At 35.1% G+C, this 25745-nt stretch overlaps 2 protein-coding genes and 2 long non-coding RNA genes across 5 annotated transcripts in view; 3 read left to right on the top strand and 1 right to left on the bottom strand.

Annotated features, from left to right (window-relative positions):
• The window catches only part of LOC147840401 (uncharacterized), a 615523-nt gene that overhangs the window by 578917 nt on the left and 10861 nt on the right, over nucleotides 1-25745 (top strand). The window lies entirely within an intron of this gene.
• dpy19l1l (dpy-19-like 1, like (H. sapiens)) overlaps nucleotides 1-25745 on the top strand; it is a 754017-nt gene that overhangs the window by 158552 nt on the left and 569720 nt on the right. The gene's annotated exons all lie outside the window — the stretch shown is intronic.
• Nucleotides 8564-20775, top strand: polr3glb (RNA polymerase III subunit GL b). The gene is given in 8 exon segments (NM_001005959.2): nucleotides 8564-8758; nucleotides 8988-9098; nucleotides 10203-10332; nucleotides 11272-11340; nucleotides 15550-15606; nucleotides 17968-18038; nucleotides 18123-18239; nucleotides 20262-20775. Coding segments are annotated over 7 exon segments (639 nt in total). The 5' UTR covers nucleotides 8564-8758; nucleotides 8988-8990; the 3' UTR covers nucleotides 20349-20775.
• On the bottom strand, nucleotides 10332-13869 carry LOC147840403 (uncharacterized). Its single transcript, XR_015512021.1, has 3 exons — nucleotides 13277-13869; nucleotides 12876-13054; nucleotides 10332-12280 (listed from the first exon to the last, which is right to left on the bottom strand). It is a non-coding gene; the product is annotated as an uncharacterized LOC147840403 (long non-coding RNA).

A 25745-nucleotide genomic window follows, 5' to 3' on the forward strand; every position in this document is an offset into this window, starting at 1 on the left:
GTACAGGTTTGTACCTAAAATATTGGTACCTAAAAAGTACAAAAGTGTTCCTCTTATCAATTTTTAGGTACTAATATATACTTTTGAGGTACCGATATATACCCTTTAAGTACAAACATGTACCTTCTGAAAAGGTTCCACCCCAGTGACAGCTCACGTACCTTTATTTCTGAGTGTTTCATTATGTTTGGGATGAAAACAACCAGTAAATGAAACTGCTGTAAAAATGCATCCGATAAACATTTTTTTGCATCTGTTAATGAACCTCAGTTCTGATCAAAACTATTAAATTGCTTAGAACATTTAGTAATAAATTATGTCACTGATTTGGTGAAAAAACACATACAACATGACGTATTTTCAATTTAAAAAGTTATTGTGGACTGGATTTTTTTACCTTTTATCACAGTCAACATTGGCTTTGAGGCATTGTTAGTTTTTGTGCAGCATAAGAGTTTCATTTGTTCTCCCTAATTTACTGTTGGTGGCTGTTTTTGCCCTATTGACTATCAATATAACCACATTTTTCCGATTGCAAAGCCATGCCACCATATTATTATGCATTCTTGATTCTTGGTGGTTTTCCTGGTTGAGAAGAGGTCAAATTTGTAATTTTTAGTGATGACCATCAGTTGGCACCATTAACTCTTTAAATAGGTTTGCACAAAAAAAGCTTAGTTTCTGGATTTTATATGGAGTTACATGGAGTATTCAATGAGCTCTATGCACAGCTGTTTTTCAGCCAATGATAAACTTCTGGCGAAAGCTTATTGTGACTATTTTTAATTTCATAAGAGTTTACAGCATCGAAGTTGTAACGTTATTACAATAAATTCAGTTTAATAGACTTAAGCATTCATTTAGTTGTTCAAGCGTAAAACGAGATAAAAAATGTGTAACCACTAGCGCCGTCAAGATTAGCAGGCAAGCGCAGAAACTCCATTGAAAATACTGCGGTTACATAAACCGTCATATTTTAAAAACATGGCGAGGAAAATAGAATTTAATTCCGGGCTTATTGTCTGGTCTGAGACCCACTTTATATTGTATATATATCAGGCAGTGAAGATCACCGATTTTTAAAGAAATCAGATCTTATACGTGGCAGTTTTTTAATGGAAAGCGCTGATGCTGGCTGGCTGAAGTTAAAAGTCCATGTGCATATGGCCCATTATTCCTATTCAATTATTAATCAATTTCTGTACCTCAGTACTGTTAGATTGCACAGAAAACCATAAAGCACTATGTACTTCATTTGTATCTTTGTTTTGTAGTATTTATGTATGCTTGTAATTTATTATATTTTATGTAAATGCAATAAAATCATTTCAGTCAAGATTTTTTCATCACATTTCTAACACATTTCTGATTTATTTGATCTTTGCCATGATGACAGTAAATAATATTTGACTAGATATTTTTCAAGACACTTCTATACAGCTTAAAGTGACATTTAAAGGCATAACTAGGTTAATTAGGTTAACTGGGCAGATTTAGGCAAGTTATTGTATAATGATGGTTTGTTCTGTAGACTATGTAAAAAAATAGATAGCTAAAAGGGGCAAATAATTTTGAACGTAAAATGTATTTTAAAAAATTAAAAACTGCTTTTATTCCAGCCTAAATAAAACAAATAAGAATTTCTCCAGAAGAAAGAAATATTATCAGACATACTGTGAAAATGTCCTTGCTCTGTTTAACATCATTTAGGAGATATAAAAAAACAACTAATAAATACTTTAAGAGCTCTAAGTTCTGTGTAAAGGTTTCAAATGTAAAATACAAATTATGCCATATTTGATGCACTAACACCCTCAACTTGTTGCATGACGGTATTGATTTCATAATTAGGCTATTAGTATGTATTCTTATTTTTTTGCAGCCACTGAGCAGTTTCTATGCTGTTTTCCAGAGTAAATCTTGCATATTTCAGTTAAAGGACACCTATTTCCCCCCTTTTTCAAGATTTAAAATAAGTCTTTTGTGTCTCCAGAATGTGTCTGAAGTTTCAGCTTAAAACACCCATCAGATTCTTTATTATGCCTTTAACAATATTGGGATTTTCTGCTCTAAACACACTAGCTGTTTTAGTTGCCTGTGTCTTTAGTGCTAGTTCTCCCTGCCCACCATTCCCACATGCCTGTCAGAGTGTGTTTCAATTTCCGGCTGCGTCAGATAAACAGCACAGTGACAGACATAAAGAAAGCAGAACTTGCGTAACGTTAGTGAGAAATACAACAATGATTATTATTTAATGTATTTGTTGTGGAGTTGCATTACGCGTTACTACAATGACATGTTAATATGCAGCTGTCAATCAATTTTGAGGGCGGGGAAACTGCACTCTTACATCACGTTGCGGTTGGCCTCAAAATAGCAAGGATTTGGATCCTTAACATTAGGACACTTTAAAAAGAGACTTTTTGTGTTTCTATCACTCCAATATGACTGTTGACGCACTATATCTACACACAGTTCAGTCCAAACAGCTTACAAAAGATGATTTTCATCATAGGTGCCCTTTAAATCTGACTTATGAGAACATTTAAGCATTGTGTGCATGGACTCAACTGCAATGGCACATTAAACCCATGCACAATATAAAATATGCCAGATCTGACCTACTTAAGCCATCAATAATGAATGCATAATTGATAACGCCTTGTTGTCATGACAGAGCATTTAGACTATTCTCCTATATTTTAACTCTGAAAGTGCTTTGTGCAATCAGACTTCTTGTAAGTGCATCTGTGCAGCTTCTATGATTATAGCTGCGTGCATTTAAGATAAATTTGATGCTTGAGGACAAACGAGTATATGAGCAGGCAAGTAAAGACTGCTCTATGCAGGCTCTGCTTTGAATTATATGCAAAGACGCAATGCACATTTAACCCATGCAAAACATCAAATGTGCCAGATCTGACCCACTTAAGGCTTTAGTAATGAATGCATCAATGGTGAAATCTTGTTGCCCTGACCAGGCATTCAGTTATTAATTAGTCATTTTCCGCATTTTTATTTTAAACAGCGATTGTTCTTCATGTTAATGCATGTACAGTGCTGCTGCTTTCTCAAACTAAGCCTGCTGTGTGTAAAGATGCAAGGATCTATGAATGCAAAATATTAAAAATTGCCAGCACTGACCCACTAAAGCCATCCACACTGAATCCAGCCAATATCTTTCTAATTTTATATTTAAAATAATGCTCTGTGCTATCTATAAACATGTATAAAGCTTGCTTGCCAGCTTTGCCGAGGCATATTTCAGTTCAATCAAACCCCTAAGATGCACTAATCACACGTTTGCAGAGGTGCTTATTCCTCCTGAAATTTTGCCTGCCTTTACACCTTTTTATTTCAGTTTTGGGGCTAAATATATATCAAGGGCCTCTCTGCAAGAAAGCAGGGGGTGTGAAACAATTCTCAGACTGCATAAATACTAATTCAGTGACTATAGCTATTATTGAACACAGTTTCTATGGCAACTGATTCAGTGGATTCCGACAGAAGCGTTGCACAGTGACATGCACATGCTGCAGGGGAGAGAGAGAGAGAAGCAGGTTACACAAGTCAGTGTGCTCTCGCTCTCCATGTTTGCATCTAAATTACAGCTTAAATATTATATCACCAGATTTCAATCAGTGTCTAAAGTTTGACTTGATGTTTTGCTAAAATCACATCAGCTTACAGAAATAAGTGTGTTTTCTAATGCTCACACATTTTTTTTCTGACTTTGACGGGGGAGGGTGTGAGTCAGCAATATCAGGGTTAGTTTTTCCTTTCATCATTATTTTTTTAACAGATGCAGATTTGGCTGAAATTCAGCTGTTTTTTAGAAAAGTGTTGATGCGAGCAGCTTCATCATAGCGTGGAAGGGAAATGAAGCTGCGCTAATCTTATACCAGCTGGTTCTTTTTAAATCTCTTTTTTTGATATTGTACAAACTAGTTTATGTCTGTAATTTTATTTCAGTTACATTAATTATTTTCATGGCATTTCAAACACTTTAGCATTATTTAGGAATGATTATTAGAATTATTAGTGTTTTACTCATATGCTTTACATGTTTGTTTCTATGTCTGTTTATATAACTACTAGGTTCATTTATGGCACTTCATTTTCCATCTCATAAAAACACTATGAACAGCAGCTCTGCTAATTATTTTCTTTATTCTCTATTTCCATCTGGGAATATTCATTCCGAGGCCGCTAGAGATTGTGCGCCGCCATAGATGCGATTCAAGACAAGAAATTATGCTATGGTATACATAATCCTGGACCAGGCCGTATCCTTAGCAGATACTGCGGCCGCCATGGAGGAGTGGAGAGCATGAGACTGATTCCTGAAAGACATCAGTGACAGAGGAGTCTCAGCATTGATCCTTTGGGCCAGCATGAACACCTGCTGGTGACTACTCAGACCTGCAGCTTCTCCGCAATGGACGTTCTGTATTCTCCAGCTCTGCACAGGAAGGTTGGCCGGAGGAAAAATGGTCGTGCCCAACTGAGCCTGGTTTCTCTCAAGGTTTTTTTTTTTTTTACCAATTTCGTCGATTGGTGAAGTTTTGTCTTGGTTGCTTTTAGTAAATAGTATCTGGATGCAGCCTTTATGATGCAAGCTGAAATTGCATCTCTCAGCGATGCAGTGCAGGCACAATGCACTCAATGGAATGAGTGACGTCACTGTGAGAGGTAGGGTAAGAGGTGGGGTAAGGTGAGCCGATTAAAAAGCATTGGATAAAGCGCAGATTGCACTGCACCAGGTCTGCATCTAGACCCCTCTCCTTTGTTTGGGACTTGTGGAGCTGTGCATTGATGGATTTTCTCTTCAGTGTTTGCACTTCCAGCAGCAAATATGAAAGCACACTGATCTGAACTCAACTAAACTGAACTTCAACTCTTAAAACTGGACTTACACTGTTGAAAATTGACTACAACTTCTATGTTAAGCTGCTTTGATACAATCTACTTTGTAAAAGCGCTATATAAAAAAGATGAATTGAATTATTTTTGGGATAAAGTTTTTATGCAATCATTTGGGCATCATTTAAATAATATTTTACACATTTTGCTAAGCTAAAATTATAATTTGACAGGGAAAGGTACACAAAAAATATTGCTTAGAAGTGATAATTCCCAGAGTCTTTCTTTGTTTACTGTATATCATTACCACTTCAGTCATGATTTACTTTGATTGAATATATTCAAGAAGGTCACTGGTTTGAGCCCCAGCTGAGTGACACACACACACACACACACACACACACACACACACACACACACACACACACACACACACACACACACACACACACACACACACACACACACACAGTTGAAGTCAGAATTATTAGCCCATTTCGATCTTTGATTTTTAAAAAAAAAATTTATTTCTTTTTTTTTTTTTTTTTTTAAATATTCCCCAATTGATGTTTAGCAGAGTAAGGACATTTTCACAGTACCTCTGATAATATTTTTTTTTTCTTCTGGAGAAAGTCTTGTTTTATTTCGGCCAGAATAAAAGCTGTTTTTAATTTTTAAACACCATTTTAAGGTAAAAATTATTATCCCCTTTAGCCTATATTTTTTTCTATAGTCTACAGAACAAGCCATCGTTATACAATAAATTGCCTCATTACCCTAACCTGCCTAGTTAGCCAAATTAACCTAGTTAAGCTTTTAAATGTCACTTTAAGCTGTATGGAAGTGTCTTGAAAAATATCTAGTAAAATATTATGTACTGCCATCATGGCAAAGATAACAGAAAATAAGTTATTAGAAAAAAGTAATCAAAACTATTATGTTTAGAAATGTGTTGAAAAAACTTCACTCTGTTAAACAGAAATTGAAGAAAAAAATAAACATGGGGCCTAATAATTCTGACTTCAACTGTATATACACGTAGTCAAACGAAGCAAATTCTTATTCAACCAGCAAGCTTTTTTTCTTTCTTACCAGAAAAATAAAAGCAAAAGATAACAGGACAATGTTCATGAGGTATCATTGTGGAAAAAACAATATTTATTTGTGTTACTTTAAGTAAGAATTTGGCAAGAAAAAAAATAAAATAAAAAAATGATACATATACACACACACACACACACACACACACACACACACACATATATATATATATATATATATATATATATATATATATATGATGGGGGTATATACATATACATATATATATTCAAGAAGGTCTATATATATATATATATATATATATATATATATATATATATATATATATATATATATATATATATATATATATATATATATATATATAATGGGGGTATATACATATATATATATATATATATATATATATATATATATATATATATATATATATATATACATACATGTAAAAAAAAATGTTAAATTGTTAAATATTTATAAAAATGTTAAATAACTGCTTTCGTATTGTATGTAGTTTCAAATTAAACTATTATTCCAGTCATTATTGCTTTTATTAGTGTTACATTAATGATAATAATAATAATAATAATAATAATAATAATAATAATAATAATAATAATAATAATAATTATTATTATTATTATTATTATTAGAGTGATTTCTGAAGAGTCATGTGACTGAAGACTGGAGTAATAAAGCTGAAAATTAATCTTTAATATCACTGGACAAAATTGTTACATTAAATTATAAGCTACGCTTGAAAAGTTATTTTATAGTGCAATAACATTTTACTATTTGTACTGTATTTTTGATGAAATCAAAGCAACCTTGATGAACAGGAGAAGCTTATTTTAAAACATTTAAAAATCCTACTGACCGGTTTTTGACCGGTAGTGTATAAATACAGTAGAGCCGGTAATTATTCATACCCAGGCAAACTCTGATTTAAAGTTTTGTTTTTAAGTCTTTTATTCAACTTTTATTGCAAAAGATAATAAGACAATGTTTATAAGGCATCATTGTGGAAAAAGAATATTTAAGTAACTTTAAGTCCGAATTTGCCAGGAGCAAATAATAATAATAATAATAATTATATAGAAATATATAGTTGAAGTCAGAATTATCAGCCGCCTGAATTATTAGCCCCGTTTATTGTTCCCCCTAATTTCTGTTTAACGAAAAGAAGATTTGTTCAACACATTTCTAAGCATAATAGTTTTTTAATAAACATTAACTCATTTCTAATAAGTGATTTATTTTATCTTTGCCATGATGACAGTAAATAATATTTGACTAGATATTTTTCAAGACACTTCTATACAGCTTAAAGTGACATTTAAAGGCATAACTAGGTTAATTAGTTTAACTAGGCAGGTTAGGGTAATAAGGCAAGTTATTGTATAACAGTGGTTTGTTCTGTAATCCAAGGGTTCCCAAACTTTTCAGCCCATGACACCCAAAACAACAATGCCAGTGACTCGCGACTCCCAACATCCTCTGAGGTGGTTATAAGTACAGAAACCCATGTCTATTCTTTGTGGAATTGATGTATGTCAGTGCTGTTAATGTGCCAGAAAGTTTAACCTAGTGTTATAAAATCAGTCTGTTACATCTGACGCTATTGCTGTCTTTAACATAATGTAATTACCCCAGGGGTCGCAATCCAATAGAACTAGTAACTAGAAGCTACTATAGTAACTCAATACAGCAGTATATAGTGTATAAAGATGTTAAAATGTTAAATCACTATAAAGATGATTTAGATTTTTCTCTTCAGTAGGTTATGGATAAAATATGGTAATTCTTATGGTTTAATACAAATAACTCGATTTTTGGAAATCACTAGGCGACCCCCCCCCCCCCCCTTCATTGTCACGCGTCCCCCACTTTGAGAACCCCTGTAGACTATCAAAAAAAAAAAAAAAAAAAAAAAGCTTAAAAGGGCTAATAATTTTGACCCTAAAAATTTTCATTGAAAAATTCAAAACTGCTTTTATTTTAGCCAAAATAAAACAATTAAGTCTTTCTCCAGAAGAAAAAATATTATCAGACATACTGTGAAAATTTCCTTGCCCTGTTAAACATCATTTGGGAAATATTTTAAAAAGAAAAAAGAATTCTAAGGGGGGCTAATAACAATACCTCAACTGTAAACACACACACACACACACACGCACGCACACACACACGCACTGTGTCTGTGAGTATTATACAATAAAGCCATGAATTACAGAAATATCTATACTGTATGTACACGGACAAATATGTTTCACATATGTAATAAAGTGTTGTAACTTAGTTATAGGCTACATAAACAGTAGTTTTAATAAATAATAGCCAACATTTAAAACAGATCAAAAATGTTTATCAAAATTTGTCCTAAGTTAAAAATGTGTGTTGTTGAATAGTTTTGGGACAACTTTGATAAAGGTTTTGATCCACTTCAAATGTTGACTACAGTATAATAATCTTTAGCATGTGCATCAGCATCTCTGTGAGCAATATGCAAAACATGTAATGAATCCTTACATATTTTGTAATGATTTGTTTGTTTAGCATGATTCACTTTGAGTAGCACTGGTTAACGTTAACTGACGCGAAACGCGGAACCATAAAAGACCGCGCTCATGTTTCTGGCAGGAGTGTTTTCAGAAGCGGGCAAAAACAAACGGGCAGATGTTTGGCGGGTGATTTTATTGCTCAATTTTACATCAATAAAACCTGAAATTACATTAAAAACAACCACGTTTACTGACGGATTAACCAATAAAACATTTGCACAATGAAACGAAGTTGAAAATAAAGAGGGATTTCGCCGCATTGAGTGAAAGAGGTGTGTTTATATGCTACAGTTCGGTCAAAACAAATAAAACGTTACATTAAAAATAAAACATTTACCAAAAGTACATTTATGTAAAAATAAATATTTTAACATGTTTGGCCTAAATGTGTATTTTCTAGCCGAATTTTGTTTGATAATGAGTACTTATACTGTGAATAACGTATAAACGAGTTAAATAAAGAGGATGTATGATTAATAAATGTGAAATATTTTGTCTCAGATGATGGCAGGAAGGGGCAGAGGGCAGCTCACTTTCTCTGTGGAGATAGTTGGGATCGGTAAAGGTGAAAACCTCCCTCCGTCCTGCATCCAGCCGACACCTCTGTTCCCCGTGAGTCTTCAAGACACAACAATAAAGCCTCGTTTATAAACTGTCATACGCTTGTTATACACTGCTATTATCAAGATATGAGTCAGTTTCTGCATTTCATGAGCATAAACGCAGTGCTTTAATAGTTTAATGTGGATGGCGTCACGACCTACACAGAAATTGCATTGAAAAAGCGGTCCTGTTCAACATTCAGCAAACATTACATTTCAAAAGTGTCTAATATTACAACAACATATTTGTTTAAATAATTGTTTTAGAATTCAACTTGTTTTATTATTCAACACATCATCACAGTATTCCACCTTATTTACCTTTACAGTTACATAATAAGCCACTTACACTCGCCGGCCACTTTATTAGGTACACCTTACTAGTTTTGGCTTGGACCACTTTTGTCTTCAGAACTGCCTTAATCCTTCGTGGCATAGACTCAACAAAATACTGGAAATATTCCTTAGAGATTTTGGTCCATATTGACATGATATCATCACACAGTTTGCCGGCTAAACATCCATGATGTGAATCTCCTTTTCCACCACATCCCAAAGGTGCTCTATTTTTTTTTATTTCAATTAACATTTTTATTACAGTAAAGAAAATAATTTTATTGTCATTTTAAGTGTCTGTAAATGTCTCTGCCATGAAGACAGTACACAATATTTGACTAGATATTTTTCAAAATACTAGTATTCAGCTTAAAGTGACATTTAAAGGCTTAACTACAGTAGGTTAATTTGGGTTTATTAGACAAATCATTGTATAACAATGTTTTTTTTCTGTAGCCAATCGAAGAAGAAAAATTTTCTTAATGGGGCTAATAATATTGACCTTTAAATGGATTTTATTCTAGCCGAAATAAAACAAATACGACTTTCTCCGGAAGAAAAAATGTTATCAGACATACTGTGAAAATTTTCTTGCTCTGTTGAACATTATTTAGGAAATATTTTAAAAAAGAAAAAAATTTACAGGAGGGGAAATCATTCTGACTTTAGCTGTATACCCTATTAAAAGCTGATTTCTGTCTTGGCATGTGTAAATGAGTGACAGCAGGTGTTTGTGTGAGCAGCAGACAGATGTGAATGTGCTGTTTGATGTGTTCAGCCTCTGGATCAGAAGCCGGTGCCCCTGCAGGCAGGTGAGGAGGCCGAGTACATGCTGGCCCTCAAACAGGAGTTTAGGGGAGCCATGAAGACGCTCCCGTTTTACATCCGTCCAGCGGCTCCCAAGAAAGGTCAGTTCAGAGCCCAGGACTAGCTCTTTACTGACATCTTTAAAGGGCTTGTATCATGCTCATTGTATCATGTCATTTTTTTTTTGAAATTACATAACATGCGATTTCTACACTTTGGCACATATGCAATCCTTTTTTTCTAATTCTGAGTCTTAATGCAATTATTGTAAATAACATTTAAAGGTGCAAATGTTTAAAGGTATGTAAGTTTGACACCCAGTGGTTGAACTAGGAATTACATTCCAGAATCAAAACATATGCAAGTGCAGGTTGCCAGATGACCAAGAGGAGCGAGTCTCAAGCCTAATGTAAACCTTGTTCAGTATAAAAGCAACGGCACGTGATAGAACAAATATTTTCCATATTAAAAGGAGTTTTTGTCCTAACCAACACCTCGAATTGATATGTTAGAAACGGCATTTATTTCACACAGACGAACAGGAAAACCTGACAATGATCACCTCATGTAGTTTATTCAGTGTTAAAAATGAATTTTATGTGATTTTCAGGTTTTTTATTTTTAATAAATTTGCAACAGTTTGAAAAAATATTTTCTCACATTGTCATTAAGGGGTATTGTGTGCAGAATTTTGAGGAGATAAATGAATTAAATCCATTTTGGAATAAGACTGTAACATAAAAAATGTGAAAAAAATTAAGCACTATCGATACTTTCAGGACGCACTGTATGCATCAAGAACCCACATAAATGATAAATGTCTCTTTAATTGTCTGATTTGTTGTTTACATGGAAGTCCAGCATTCACTCACCAGACAGCAGAGGAGCCTCTGTGATCATTAATCACAGATCACCAACATTTATCTTTTTATTTAATTCTGTGGTTTTCCTGACAAAATTCATGGCAAAGACGTATGTGCAACATTTCCCTTATTATCCATGCTTAATCTGCGATTTATTGTTATTTTATTTTTTGACAGATGTGGAGCGTTATTCTGACAAATACCAAAAAAACGAAAGCTTTGACAATAGTTTGGAGTGGAAGCCAGGTGAGTCATATACATGAGTGGTTCATCTTAGTGCTATTTTACCATGGTATCTTACTTCATGGTAAGTTTAACATTAGCATATTAGTGAAATTGAAGTTGCATCTGGCTATCTGTTCAGTGGTTAGCACTGTCGCCTCAAAGCAAGAAGGTCACTGGTTTGAGTCTCGACTGGGTTAGTTGTCATTTCTGTGTGAAGTTTGCATGTTCTTCACGTGTTCGTATGGGTTTCCTCTGGGTGCTCCGGTTTCCCCCACAGTCCAAAAACATGCATGTAGGTGAATTGGATGAACTAAATTGGCTGTAGAGAGTGTGTGTGTGTGTGTGTGTGTGTGTGTGTGTGCGTGTGTGTGTGTGTGTGTGTGAATGTGAGAGTGTATGGGTGTTTCCTAGTATTGCATTGCGCCCAGAAGGGCTATGTAAAACATATGCCGGAATAGTTGGTGGTTCATTTCGCTGTGGTGACTCCTGGTAAATAAGGGACTAAGCTGAAGTAAAATGAATGAATAAACAATCAATATTAATAAATGCAAAGCTCTGTCATGATATTTGAATGATAAATCCTATTCAATCTGCTTTAATCTACAGGGGTCAGATGATTGATTGCTGTTGCCTCATCAGCCAATGAGCTTGTTCCTCAGAATTTCTTAAATTAATCAAGCGCAAAATAAACGCAAAAAACATAAATAATCTCATAAAACATCAAATTCCAAACCATATGATCAAAATATATTTATTTCAGTTAGCAATTAATTGTTTTACATGACTTGTAGACGTTGCATACGGAGCGCATGTGATGTATTTGAGTGTCTCTCGAAAACGACGTCTCACCTGCGCCCTCATAATCATTATAATACATGGAAAGGGGGGCAGGGGCGATGGGGAGTTTTCAGACTGCAGTATGCAGACGCGGATGAAGCGCGAGTGATTTACACAACCCGGGCTCATTGTGGAAACGTAGCCCCGCGGACGTTTCTGCAGACCTCGATTTACGTCCCGAGAGATACGTATTCGAGCGGTTTTTTGTTTTCGCGGATCCGCGAGAGGCTGCTGTGCACGCTTTTTTGCGTCTCAGGCGCCTCTTGGGAGCGTGCGGCGTTCGCGCCCGCGCCGTTCTTGCGCGAAAAGCCGCCGGATCGAAAAAAAAAAAAGCAAAAGCCCTCGTCTTCGATTTCGACTGCGTTTTCGGATCCCGACGCGTTCTCGCCCTTATTTTTCGGATTCCGTTTTTCGTCTTACCTGATTTCCGGAACCTGCTGTTCCCCGGACTCGATCCCGGTCGTTGTCCACCGCGGCCGGCTCCGGCTCCTCCTCCGGGGCCTCCGCTCCGCCGACGCAACGCTGTGAGCTAAGCGGACAAACTGATTGCATCGGGAAAGCCCTCCACTCGGAGGCGAGCCGTCAGCCGGCAAGCGCGAAGAGGAGGGGCGGAGCGGCGCCACACCGCCCCGCAGCGTTCGCTCGAAAAAAAACAAACGCAGCCTTTACGTACCTCCGGCCATGTAAATCGCGGTCTCCAGAAACGTCCGCGGGGCTACGTTTCCAGAATGAGCTTGGGTTGGATTTACATGTGAAGTTAAAGCACAGATGAGATCCTGTGGAGCGAGTTGGGCCTTTTGTGCGTTTTGGCCATAGACTGTAAAAGATACAAACATAGTATCCATGACGAAGCTACTAATAGGCGTGGCCAATCGCCACCATTTTGTTTGTGCATCATCTCACCGACCGGGGGTTACCAAACAAGGGCGAAGAGGCGGAGCGTTAAGCCTGGTTTATAATGGACGCGTTTGCTAGTTCGCTTGAGTGCGCGGCGAATGTGACATCATCGGTGTGTTTGTAGAGGTTCGTTTTGGGTGCGCGCAACATGATTTTAGCTGGCGGAGTGCACTTCTTTTTTTTTTTTTTTTGAAACTCAAGTGAACAGTGTGTGCGGCGCTGCGTTTGATTTGAGATTAATATGAAACACAAGATTTTGTCTGAAACAGGTACACCTGTAACACCTGTACAGACATCTTTAGGATCCTTGATCATAGAGATAAAAACATTATCGATAATTCCTGGCCAGAAATTGCAACAGCCGTGGTAAAGGAGGAAAGTTTTTGTTAAAAAGTTTGGAAAAACCTGAGGGATAAATTTGTTAAAACCAAAAAAGGCCATGGCAAAAGTGGAGACCCAGTGTACACAATTACTGAATATGTTTTGCCACCATTTATAGATTTCACACTGATGTATATATTACAATTTTGAATTTAAAACAATTTATTTGTTACAAAAATATAATTAAGGAACACATTATTTCTTTGATAACTGGAAAGGAATATTTAAACCTATTGTTTACAATATACTGATGGTATGTTTTTCTAGGTTTTATTGTTGATAATGGTCAGGAATGTTGGACCATTATTGCCTTTTTAGCATAAGAGGACAGAAAGTAACCAGACAGTAATGTGTGAATTGTGGAGTGGGCTAAATCAAAAAAAAAAATCTGTATTTTTTAGTATGTGTACCATTTTGTTTTCTTATTTTTGCTATAATAAAAAAATATATACTTGTAGAGCAACTCATGTTCTGTGAAAAACTGTGCGAGATATGAACAAAAGCGATTCTTCAAAGTTTGATTTAAAACAAATCCTGAATGGTCATAAAAATCTTTATAATCATTTAAATAATTTATAAAAATAATTAGTTTAAAAATCTTGAACAATATTAATGATATCACGTAGTTCTGGAAATGTCCTAATTCTCTGTTTATCCTTCTGACTTTACGGTCAGTTTCTTTTGACCGCCCCCTGCCGTTTTAAAGAATATCACTACAGCAAATGTGGCAAGTATACAAGCCTTGTCCGTTTCGTGAGGTGCACACGCAGGCGAAATAACAAATCCAGCTTTAATAGAGCTTCAGACGCCTGCTAGCATTTTGCTTAGATGGGTTTTTCTTTGGGACAAATCCTTAATACTTCATTACCTGCAACTCATTTGCTTTCTGACCACATGTGCCTGGTTGTACACTATCAATTAAGTGTTTAGACTTTTAAAAACACAGTTGTAATACATAGAGCCACTAAACATTGTTCTTACTTCCAAATACTTCAAATACAGTTTGGGTTAGTAAAAATGCAGGACTATTGGTGAAATCCAGGCATAACACTGTATGACAACGTTTCAGATGACTGTTTTAGAGCCTACAGCTAATCAATCTGTCAGATTCTGAAGTGCTTTCAAATTCTAAAGAAAATGATAAATGATCTTAAATAAAACAAATGCATTTATAGAGATGGTATACAAGTATATAATTTTACTCACCTGGGAAACTGAGAATGGTTTGTTAGCACAATTAAGTACACACAGCATGCCATATCATCTGATAATTGTAAGAAATAATTCCAAAAGCAACTGACTGTATAAAGAAACATAAAACAAAACAAAAATACAATGTATATGCCGAGTTCAGCAGCTAATCAGCCAGAATCAGCTGAGGTGAAGTGACAGCGACCAGCGAGACCTAGCTGTCACTCAAGTGGCCACACTCTTAATTATGCAAACTTAATATATAGTCTAATATAAAGGAAACGGATGAGTAATAAAAAAAAATCACCCCCTTTACAGTTGTCATGAAGGGTAATATTAGCTATATGAACCAAAATCTTTGTTTGTACCAAGCTGTAAACACCCTTTTTCTGCTGTAAAGTTGGCCATTTTAACAGTGGGCTTAATAGAACTTTGCTCTTTATGGAGCCAGAAGAGGAGGAATTTCTATGAATTGCAGTTTCAGCTACTTCAGTATTGGCTTCATGAGGGAGAGCGGGAGGTTGCCGCTTGATTTTGACGAGCTTCAGACTGCAAAAGAAAGCGGAACACATCTAACAAGCGGAGTTCTGGAACAAACAGATTGAGATTGGTTCACCCTGGACCCAATCGAAGGACATTATTTGTGCTTTACATGTATGGCTGGTATCATGATGTGTGTTCCGGAATGAAACGCACCTTTTCAAAGCAGAATATCTGACTTCAGCATTGCTTTTCAGATAAACAAGAATGTTCACTTGGCATGTTTATTAAATATCTGCAAACATATTCTAGTATATTTATGCTTTACAACAGTCAAAAACTTACATACAGCACCTTTTTAATGTTTTTAATTTTGTGATCTAAATTGACTCCACAGCATGCTTGTATGATCCTCCACGTGTGTTTTAATGTGTGTGTTTTCAGACTGGAGGCGTTTGCCGAAGGAGCTGCGTGTGAGAGAGAAGAGACCCCAGAGAGACAGTGAGTGTGTGTGTGTTACGCTGTTCGCTGGACACTGTGTTCTGCTGCAGTGGAGCAGAAAGCCATGCGTTTGTAAATGTGCTCTTTTTAAAGCCAAGATGAGATAAGGGCGCAGGTGAGGCTGATGTGCTCATGAATGAGTGTGTGAAGACGAGCCGCTCCGGCAGGTCTGCGCTTCGCTCTCTGACTCATCCAAGTCTCTAGGGAAATCAGAGAGCTGCACTGAACACATACACACACACAGAAAGAGAGAGAGAGACACTCACTCTTGTACACACGCACACACATATGCACACAGACACACACTCATGCACACACACTCACACGGACACATGCAGATATACACACACAATCACTCTCATATACACACACACACGCACACACTCAAATATAAACACACACACACACACACAAACATATATATTGTTTTCATGAAAACATGCACACTCACACCAACACACACACAATCTTACTCTCATATATATATACACACAACCCCATCCAATCACACAAATATACACTCATACACACACACATACTCATACTCATGCACACACACTTTTATAAACTAAATTATACACACACACTGTATATATATATATATATATATATATATATATATATATATATATATATATATATATATATATATATACATACATACTCATATAGACACACACAATCTCACTCTCATATATACACACACCCACATGCACACACACTCACTCTTTTATACACACGTGCACACACATAAATAGACACACTCTAATGCACAGACTCACACAGATATATACACACACTCACTCACTCACATACACACTCACACATACATATACACACTCAAACACTAACTTTATACACAAACACACACACTTACACAGACACACAAACAGACTCACTCACACAGACCCACACTCCCATATACACACTTAATCCCATATATACACTCAGTCTCACTCACACACACACTTATATACACAAATATGCATGCACACACACATACTCTAATATACACACACACACACACACACAGTCTCACACACATGCATTCACACACTCACATACTGTATATACACAAACATGCTCTCACACACACTGACATATATACACAAACGCTCTCACACACACTCAGATATATACACAAACATGCTCTCTCACACACACACTCACAAATATAAACAAACATGCTCACACACACACTGACATATATAAACAAACGCTCTCACACACACTCAGATATATACACAAACATGCTCTCTCACACACACACTCACAAATATACACAAACATGCTCTCACAAACACTCACAGACACACATTTACACTCACAGACACAACACACTTATATACACAAACATGCATGAACACACACATACTCTAATATACATACACACACACACACACACACAGTCTCACACACATGCATTCACACACTCACATACTGTATATACACAAACATGCTCTCACACACACTGACATATATACACAAATGCTCTCACACACACTCAGATATATACACAAACATGCTCTCTCACACACACACTCACAAATATAAACAAACATGCTCACACACACACTGACATATATAAACAAACGCTCTCACACACACTCAGATATATACACAAACATGCTCTCTCACACACACACTCACAAATATACACAAACATGCTCTCACAAACACTCACAGACACACATTTACACTCACAGACACAACACACTTATATACACAAACATGCATTCACAGACACCGACATACACAGACTCACTCACACAGACCCACGCTCTTACATACACGTACTCTCATATCTACACACACTCAGACACACACACATACTCTATATACACACACATACACTCACTCACATACATACATATATACGCACAGAACCACAATCTTATACACACACTTACTCTCATATACACACACACTCACAAACTCTCATATATACACAGTCTCACACACATGCATTCACACACACACACACACACACACACACACACAAACATGCACTCACATACACACACACATACATACATACGGACTCACTCACAGACCCACACTCCTATATACACACTTAATCCCATACACACAAACACACACACTCACAGACACACACATACTCCCATATATACACACTTACAGTCTCACACACATGCATTCACACACACACTCACACACATATCTCCGAAGTGAAAGGCAGGATGGAGATAAAGGTTTCGTCTTGAAGAGCGTCTGCGACTAAGGAGAGAGAGACGGCTTTATTTTTAGACCTCTCTGCGGCTTTTGTCAGAGAAGTTGTGATCAATGTAGCTTATGTCACTTCCACTGTCACACACACGCTTTGCTTCTATACGCTTGCAGAAAGCCAAGCTGTTCCCAAACGAGCCAAACAAGCACGAGTGGACAAAGAGGAGATCATACGCAAACTGGAGGTGCACAAAGACCCACGGCACACACACATAAACAGCGCAAATGTGTTGGAATGTGCTCAGACTGCGTGTGCTTTTTCTGTGCAGACTCTGGAGCAGAAAGAGAAAGAGGGGAGTTCGGATGAAGAGGAGGGAGAGAAGAAGAAGCCAGAAGAGGAAGAGGCCGAGGCAGAGAATGAGTACGATGAAGAGGAATTTGAGGATGTAAGTGGCTCCTTTCGTACAAATAACATTAGCATTGCTTACAAACCGGTAGCCTTGCCTGCAGCTAGCTCTCTGCAACTCTCACATGGTCGCCCACTGAAGCTGAACAGGGCTGCGCCTGGTCAGTACCTGGATGGGTGACCACATGGGAAAGCTAGGTTGCTGTGAAATAAAACAAATCTAATAAGATTACAAGTGAAGTTATGCTTAATAAAATGAAATGACGCAGGGAAAAAGTATTAAACACATAAAGAGAGTGAGGTACAGAAAGGCAGTAAAAGCCCAGACAGCAGCTGAATTCTCTCAGTAGTTCTTCAGCAACCCACTGGCCTTCCTCATTGTAAATGAATATCAGCTGCTTTAGTCCAACATCTACATCATCGAGATGAATCGGATGAAACCAGAGAGGACATTACAGCAAGACAATGAACCAAAACAAAGACAAGGAAACTTTTAAATGCTTTCAGAGAAAGAAAATCAAGCTGTAGAATGGCCCAGCCAATCACCTTGGGTTTTTACTCAAATCTGGTTCAATTGCATGTCAACAGCTCCTTTAGGAATATTATTCCCAGAAAATAAAACGAGGCATTAAATGTTTATTTTCCCTGCTGAAAATTAAACCATAATTTAATTAAATTTGATTCTAGTTTATTTGTACAGCGCTTTTCACTATAATTATTGTTTCAAAGTAGCTTTACAAAAGGTATTTTTTACCAAACATTATTGCATTACAATCTAATTCAGAAAAGTTAAAGTTATTAGTTACCATAACTTTATTACTTACTAAAAACTTACAAATTAACTAGTAACTAATAGCTTTTTACAGTTAAATATATTATATATAAACACAGGTTACCTGCAGTTATATAGTAATATAATATAATATAATATAATATAATATAATATAATATAATATAATATAATATAATATAATATAATATAATATAATAAGATAGAATATAATAATATAATATAAAAAGATATAATAAGATATAATATAATATAATAATATAATATAATAAGATATAATAATATAATATAATAAGATATAATATAATAATATAATATAAAATAATAAGATATAATATAATAAGATATAATAATATAATATAATAAGATATAATATAATAATATAATATAATAAGATATAATATAATAATATAATATAATATAATATAATAAGATATAATATAATATAATAATATAATATAATAAGATATAATAATATAATATAATATAATAAGATATAATATAATATATAATATAATAAGATATAATATAATATAATAAGATATAACATAATATAATATAATATAATAAGATATAATATAATAATATAATATAATAAGATATAATATAATATAATAAAATATAATATAATATAATAAGATATAATAAAATATAATAATATATAATAATATAATATAATAAGATAATATAATAAGATATAATAATATAATATAATACGATATAATATAGTAATATAATATAATAAGATATAATAATATAATATAATAAGATATAATATAATAATATAATATAATATAATAAGATATAATATAATAATATAATATAATACGATATAATAATATAATATAATAAGATATAAGATATAATAGAATAAGATATAATATAATATAGAATAGAATAAGATATAATATAATATAAAATTAGTATTTTGGGTGGCATGGTGGTTCACCGGATAGCTCTGTGGTCGATAGTTCAAGTCCCGGCTGGACCAGTTGACATTTCTGTGTGAAGTTTGCATGTCCTCCTAATGTTGGTGTGAGTTTGACGCTACAAGTTAATTGGATGAACTAAATTGGCCATAGTATATGACTGTGTGTGTGTGAGAATGTGAGAGTGTATGGGTGTTTCCCAGTACTGGGTTGCAGCTGGAAGGGCATCCGCTGCATAAAACATGCCAGATTAGTTAATGGTTCATTCCGCTGTGGCGATCCCTGATAAAAAAGGGACTAAGCTGAAGGAAAATAATGAATTAATCCTGTTTGTGTGTAACAGGAAACGGATTACATCATGTCCTACTTTGAAAACGGAGAGGAGTTTGGTGGAGACAGCGATGAAAACATGGATGAAGCCATTTACTGAAGCAGACGCCGGTTCTCCCGCAAGAGTTCTGTCCCTCAGGAGGACTCCAGGCTGGATCATTGTGTTTGGCAGCTGATGTTGAATCTGTATGCAGCAGATTTCCTCTCATCCGATCGGCTTGATTTGCTGAATCCAAAAGCCACGGCTGGAGGACACAGAGAAAGGCATAAACTTCTCTATTAATGCAGCTATTCATTCCCAGAGCTTTTTAAATGATAAATAGTGCACAACAAAAACCTTTTATTTAGGATGTTATAAATGTGTTTTAGCTCGAGTTTTAGATTTAGCTAACGTTGTATTTGCTGTATAGATTTTATACTTTGTATCTTAGATTTATGAGCACATGTAGACTGTTTATTTTTCTCAAGTCAAGTGGTTGTAAATATTTTTGTTATCGTGGTTTTATGTAATAAAGTCACACATTCAAGACTTTGTCACATTATTGGATGGATGGATGGATGTAGACAAGATGTTGGATTTAGGTGTCCACATATTACATGCAAATTAGTGTTTACACTGTAAAAAATGCTAGTTTCCACTGACAACGTATTAGTTTTTACAAATTTAAGTGCATTGAACATAGAACAATTAAGTTGTCTAAACACTGACTAAGTTTACATGGACATCAGTAATGGAATTATTTGCCTTAATCTGAATGAGAAAATTATATGATTGAGGTGTTTACATGAGTTGCTTTCTGAATGTTCCTTTCATGATCCTGTTTTACATGTTATAGCACATAATTCGAATAACGTTGTTGCGTCGTCACACTCTCCACATTTCCTCCGGAGTTCCATGTCATTTGCGGTGTTTTATTTTGATTTGTCGACTTTTAACTGCAGTTTGGCACTTTTACTTTCATTCAGGAACATTTTATGCATGCCCCCGTGACAGACGAGATGCTGGAAGAGTGTTGTTTTAATGGAATTTAATACCACACGCCATATGGAGCAAAAACCTGCATTTTGCGATGCAGGTGTCTGTGGTCCTTCACTGATCGGTAGATGCAGAGAATAGTGTCAAACAGCCGTGTGTATATAGACTATCCAATCACAAAATGCAGTGAAAATCCTACATGACTATAATAGTTTGATTGCGGTGTTTGCATTTCTATACTGCACTTTAATAATGTGACTAAAATCTTCATACTCTACTTCTTAATCCAGTTTCTATTTAGTTTGATTATGACCTTAATCAGATTAAATTAACCAAAAATCACTGTTTACATGGTAGACATTTAATCATAGTATTGTCTTAATCATATTAAAATCAGACTATTGGTGTCCATGTAAACGTAGTCAATCTTAATTGTTTCAACAATTGTGTTGTTTCAGCTTGTTTTAAAGTAGTTTGAACAAAGAGCAAATGTTTTCTTTTTGAGTGTACTTTAATGTTTTAAGTAACTAAAATAGTTTAAAGTTCCCTCGTTTTTAATTAAAGTTCATATAAATAGAAATGAAATACTAAACTGAGTTTACGCGATTGTAGTCATACCTTATTTTAGTATTTACATTTTTTATATATATATCCTACTGTCCGATGGGTAGGGCCAGACGGAATCTGCGGAAGTTTTTTGCTATTTCTGCTGAGAATTTTGGTAAAAATCTGCGGATTTCTGATTTCTGCTAAATTATTTTGGGAGTATCATAACTAAACCCCTAATATGTAAAATAAAAAAATACTATCTTTTTAATTTTTATTTAATGTTTAAAATGCAAATCCAACTAGATTAACTTTATTTGATAAACAAAGCAAGTCTCTCATATAATATCTCTACTAAAAGACAGAAAATATTACTGTACAAACTGCACTGTACATAAATCAAAAAACCATTTTCATATTAGTCAATAATTTTACCGTCATTAATTTAAAAACTGATTAAACATAGATTTACACGCATTTACTCAAGTAAATAAACAGAATTAATGATGAGCTAAAAATCTGTGGAAAATCTGCGGAATTCTGTGCGCTTAGATTCCGTGTGGGCCTACCGATGGGTCAAACTTAGTGGTCAATGACAAAGTATAACACACTAAAATGACAATTGGCGTTTTTAGAGTCTCTTATTTATTCATTTTTTCTCTTTCAGCTTAGTTCATTTATTCATCAGGGGTCGCCACAGTAGGATGAACTGCCAACTTATCCAGCATATGTTTTACACAGCAGATGCCCTTCCAGCTGAATCTTTTATTATGTCATGAAATAATTCTTACTCTAAATATGCCTGACAGGATTTTTTTCAGTATATATAAACTATTGTCACACTGGATGACATTTAGGTAGATGTCTTCAGTAAAATCATGGGGAAAATGTATGATTAGTCATTATTTTTGGCTAATTAAAAAACATGCAGACCAAAAAAATGAATGTAGTTAATGGAGAGTAATTATAACACTTTTGCATTTGAACAATGGATGGATGGACATGGACATGAGTCGTCTCATGATGACTGCATTAGATAGATAGATAGATAGATAGATAGACAGACAGACAGACAGACAGACAGACAGACAGACAGACAGACTGACTGACTGACTGACTGACTGACTGACTGAATGACTGACTGACTGACTGACTGACTGACTGACTGACTGACTGACTGAATGACTGACTGACTGACTGACTGACTGACTGACTGACTGACTGACTGACTGACTGACTGACTGACAGACAGACTGATTGACTGACTGACTGACAGACAGACAGACAGACAGCAGACAGACAGCAGACAGATAGGTATCCTCTAGGGGGAGTTATACTATATTAATGTGCTCACATAAATATAGCACACACATAGCTGAAAACCACACGATAAATTATATTCGATATATATTATTTAACACATGAAATAACAATTACTTCATAAATAGCAGCAACATCTGACATAAGAGCACAATAAAGTATTATTATCATAAATGTAAATGCTGTATAAAAAAATAAAAGCCTCAACAAAGTAAACTTAAGACATTTAGGGAAGATTTGAATAAATAAAACCATAATTCCTGATCAACCTCATAAAGAGAATTAGGATTTCTTTTGTATTTATTTCAAAACTGAGAAATGTATGATTAACAATGTAAAAGGCATTTGAAGCAGAACTATTAAACTATCATTATTGGCTTATATCACTCTGAATAATCAGTATTGACGAACTCAGTATTGATTGATCTTCAATAAAAGAACTAACAAAATAATTAATGAAATCCAAAATGCAATCTACAATGGTGTCTCCATACTCCAACAACACAGACATGACCCTGCTTATTTCACAGCCGAGACAACAGATACATCTGAGACAACGTTTATGGGAAGCTTCCTATTTTGTTGAGCAAATGGTCACCCGAGGAGAAGGATTTGTTTTTGGCGTGAGCCGTCATCTGGAGGACTCCGATTTGCTGAAGATGTATTTAGTGGCTGACTCAGAGGACGGGCAAAGGGATTCTTCCAGGAATAAACCTAGGCTTTTATTCAAGGAAGCATAGAGCTTTTCATCTGTGGAAGATTACAGCAGCTGGACATATGAGCGGTCAATCGTAATGGTTTGTTTTGGGTTTATTTTTGGAACTTCACCAACCAGCAAAGAGCCCAGGGGATTGGGGAGAGACTGGATTGACTTCCCCCAGATCCAATGAATAGTTTTATGGAATTATATTCAAAATGTGAATGTTCAAATATGCGAATATAAAAACTAATTAATTAAGCCCAATGCCCAGACACTATCTATGCACGTAATTCCTTCATTGTTTACCATTTAATTCCTACTGCTTAATGAATAAAAACTGTATTTACTGTAACTTTTTAAGTAAATCTGTAATCACTGGCGATTCATAAAATGCAAGTCAAAAAGTATTATTGCAAGTCAAAAACAAAATGTTTACCTGTGGCTCCTAATGACTGATTGAGGTCTTAGAAAGCAAAAAAAATAAAAAAAATAAAAAATGAATATGCGTTATTATTACACCACTTTTGGCCCAAAACTTCTGCACAGATTCAAAATTACACTGATGCTGTTTGCTTGTCAAAACTGTCAAAGACTGTAGAAAACACAACAATAAAGAATAATAATCAAAATAAAAAAATAAAGCCTAAGGAGACATTGGGCTCTATTTTAACAATCTAGGCGCAAAGTCAAAAGCAGATGGTTTAAAAGCATTAAGAGTGTGTCAGAATCCACTTTGGCTAATTTAAAGACAGAAAAATTGGGCTTGCGCCATGGCACATGGTCTAACAGGGTTGTGCTTGTTCTCTTAATGAGTAATGGGTGTGCATTGAGCATGACATGCATTAAACCAATCAGAGTCTCACCTCACAGTCCCTTTAAGAGTCAGTTGCATCGTGCAATGGCACATTTGCTATTTGCATGGTGGACTTTGTAAGTGTTAAAACTAAATGCTTCACTTGCAAGAGAACAGTTAAACAGACCATCTGCAGAGCGAGGATAAAGAATGAGCCTCCTCCATTCGGCCTCTTTACTTTCTCTTTACTTCAAACCTTTGCTTTCGTAGAAAAGGAAACGGTGGAAACTTACTCCACTGAAGACATCCATTAGCCTAAACATTTAATTTAGTTCATTAAGCACACAGATTTGTTTCAAAACTATTTCTAATTTCAGTTCTACTTTCCAACAAAGAATAAATGAACAATAATAACAAAGTGTGGTAAAAAAAAAATATATATATATTTTCAAACACACGTCCTATTCTTCTGCCCCATATGGTTATGCATACCTCTCAAAAATACGGCAGACAGACAAATCGAAATTTGTTTTCATTAAAACAAATATAAATATGCATATAATTATTATTAATAATAATAATACTAAAAATAATACTATACAAAAGCAAATTGTGATGAATAATCTGAAAAAAGCATGAAGAAGCCATAAAGGCAGTGATTTTTATATTTATGTAGACAATAAGAACTTAAAAAAAGTTTTTTTTTCTTAAAATTTTTTTTTTGAAAATTTTCATATGTAAAGATATTTGTGTATTGCTGTACATCCTGTGTTTATTAAGCAATATTTAAGCGTTTAAACCTGCATAGGCGCATAACCTCTGCGCTCTGCCCTGGACTTTAGACCAGTTTTAGATGGTCAATAGTGCGTTCAATTTCAGGTTTTCAAAATAGCAACGGGCCAACAATGCAGCTTAGTGCATCTCCTTTATAGACCAGCACACCCATGAGTCCACAAAGTGGCGCAAATTATTTTGTTATTTAAACAACGTGGTGTAAAACATGAAAATTAGGTTTGCGCTGGTCTGAAAATAGCAACAAATACGCAAAAGACGTCTTGTGCCTAATGTATGATGATGGTGTATGAAAGGTCCTTTGACTCTCACTTTAACCATCCTGAGGTGCGTTTCCCCAAACAATGACATAACTCGAGGCTGAACTATC

The sequence above is a fragment of the Danio rerio genome, chromosome 16, assembly GCF_052040795.2.
Source record: "Danio rerio strain M-AB ecotype USA chromosome 16, GRCz13ab, whole genome shotgun sequence".
In the NCBI taxonomy this organism is placed as follows: domain Eukaryota; kingdom Metazoa; phylum Chordata; class Actinopteri; order Cypriniformes; family Danionidae; genus Danio; species Danio rerio.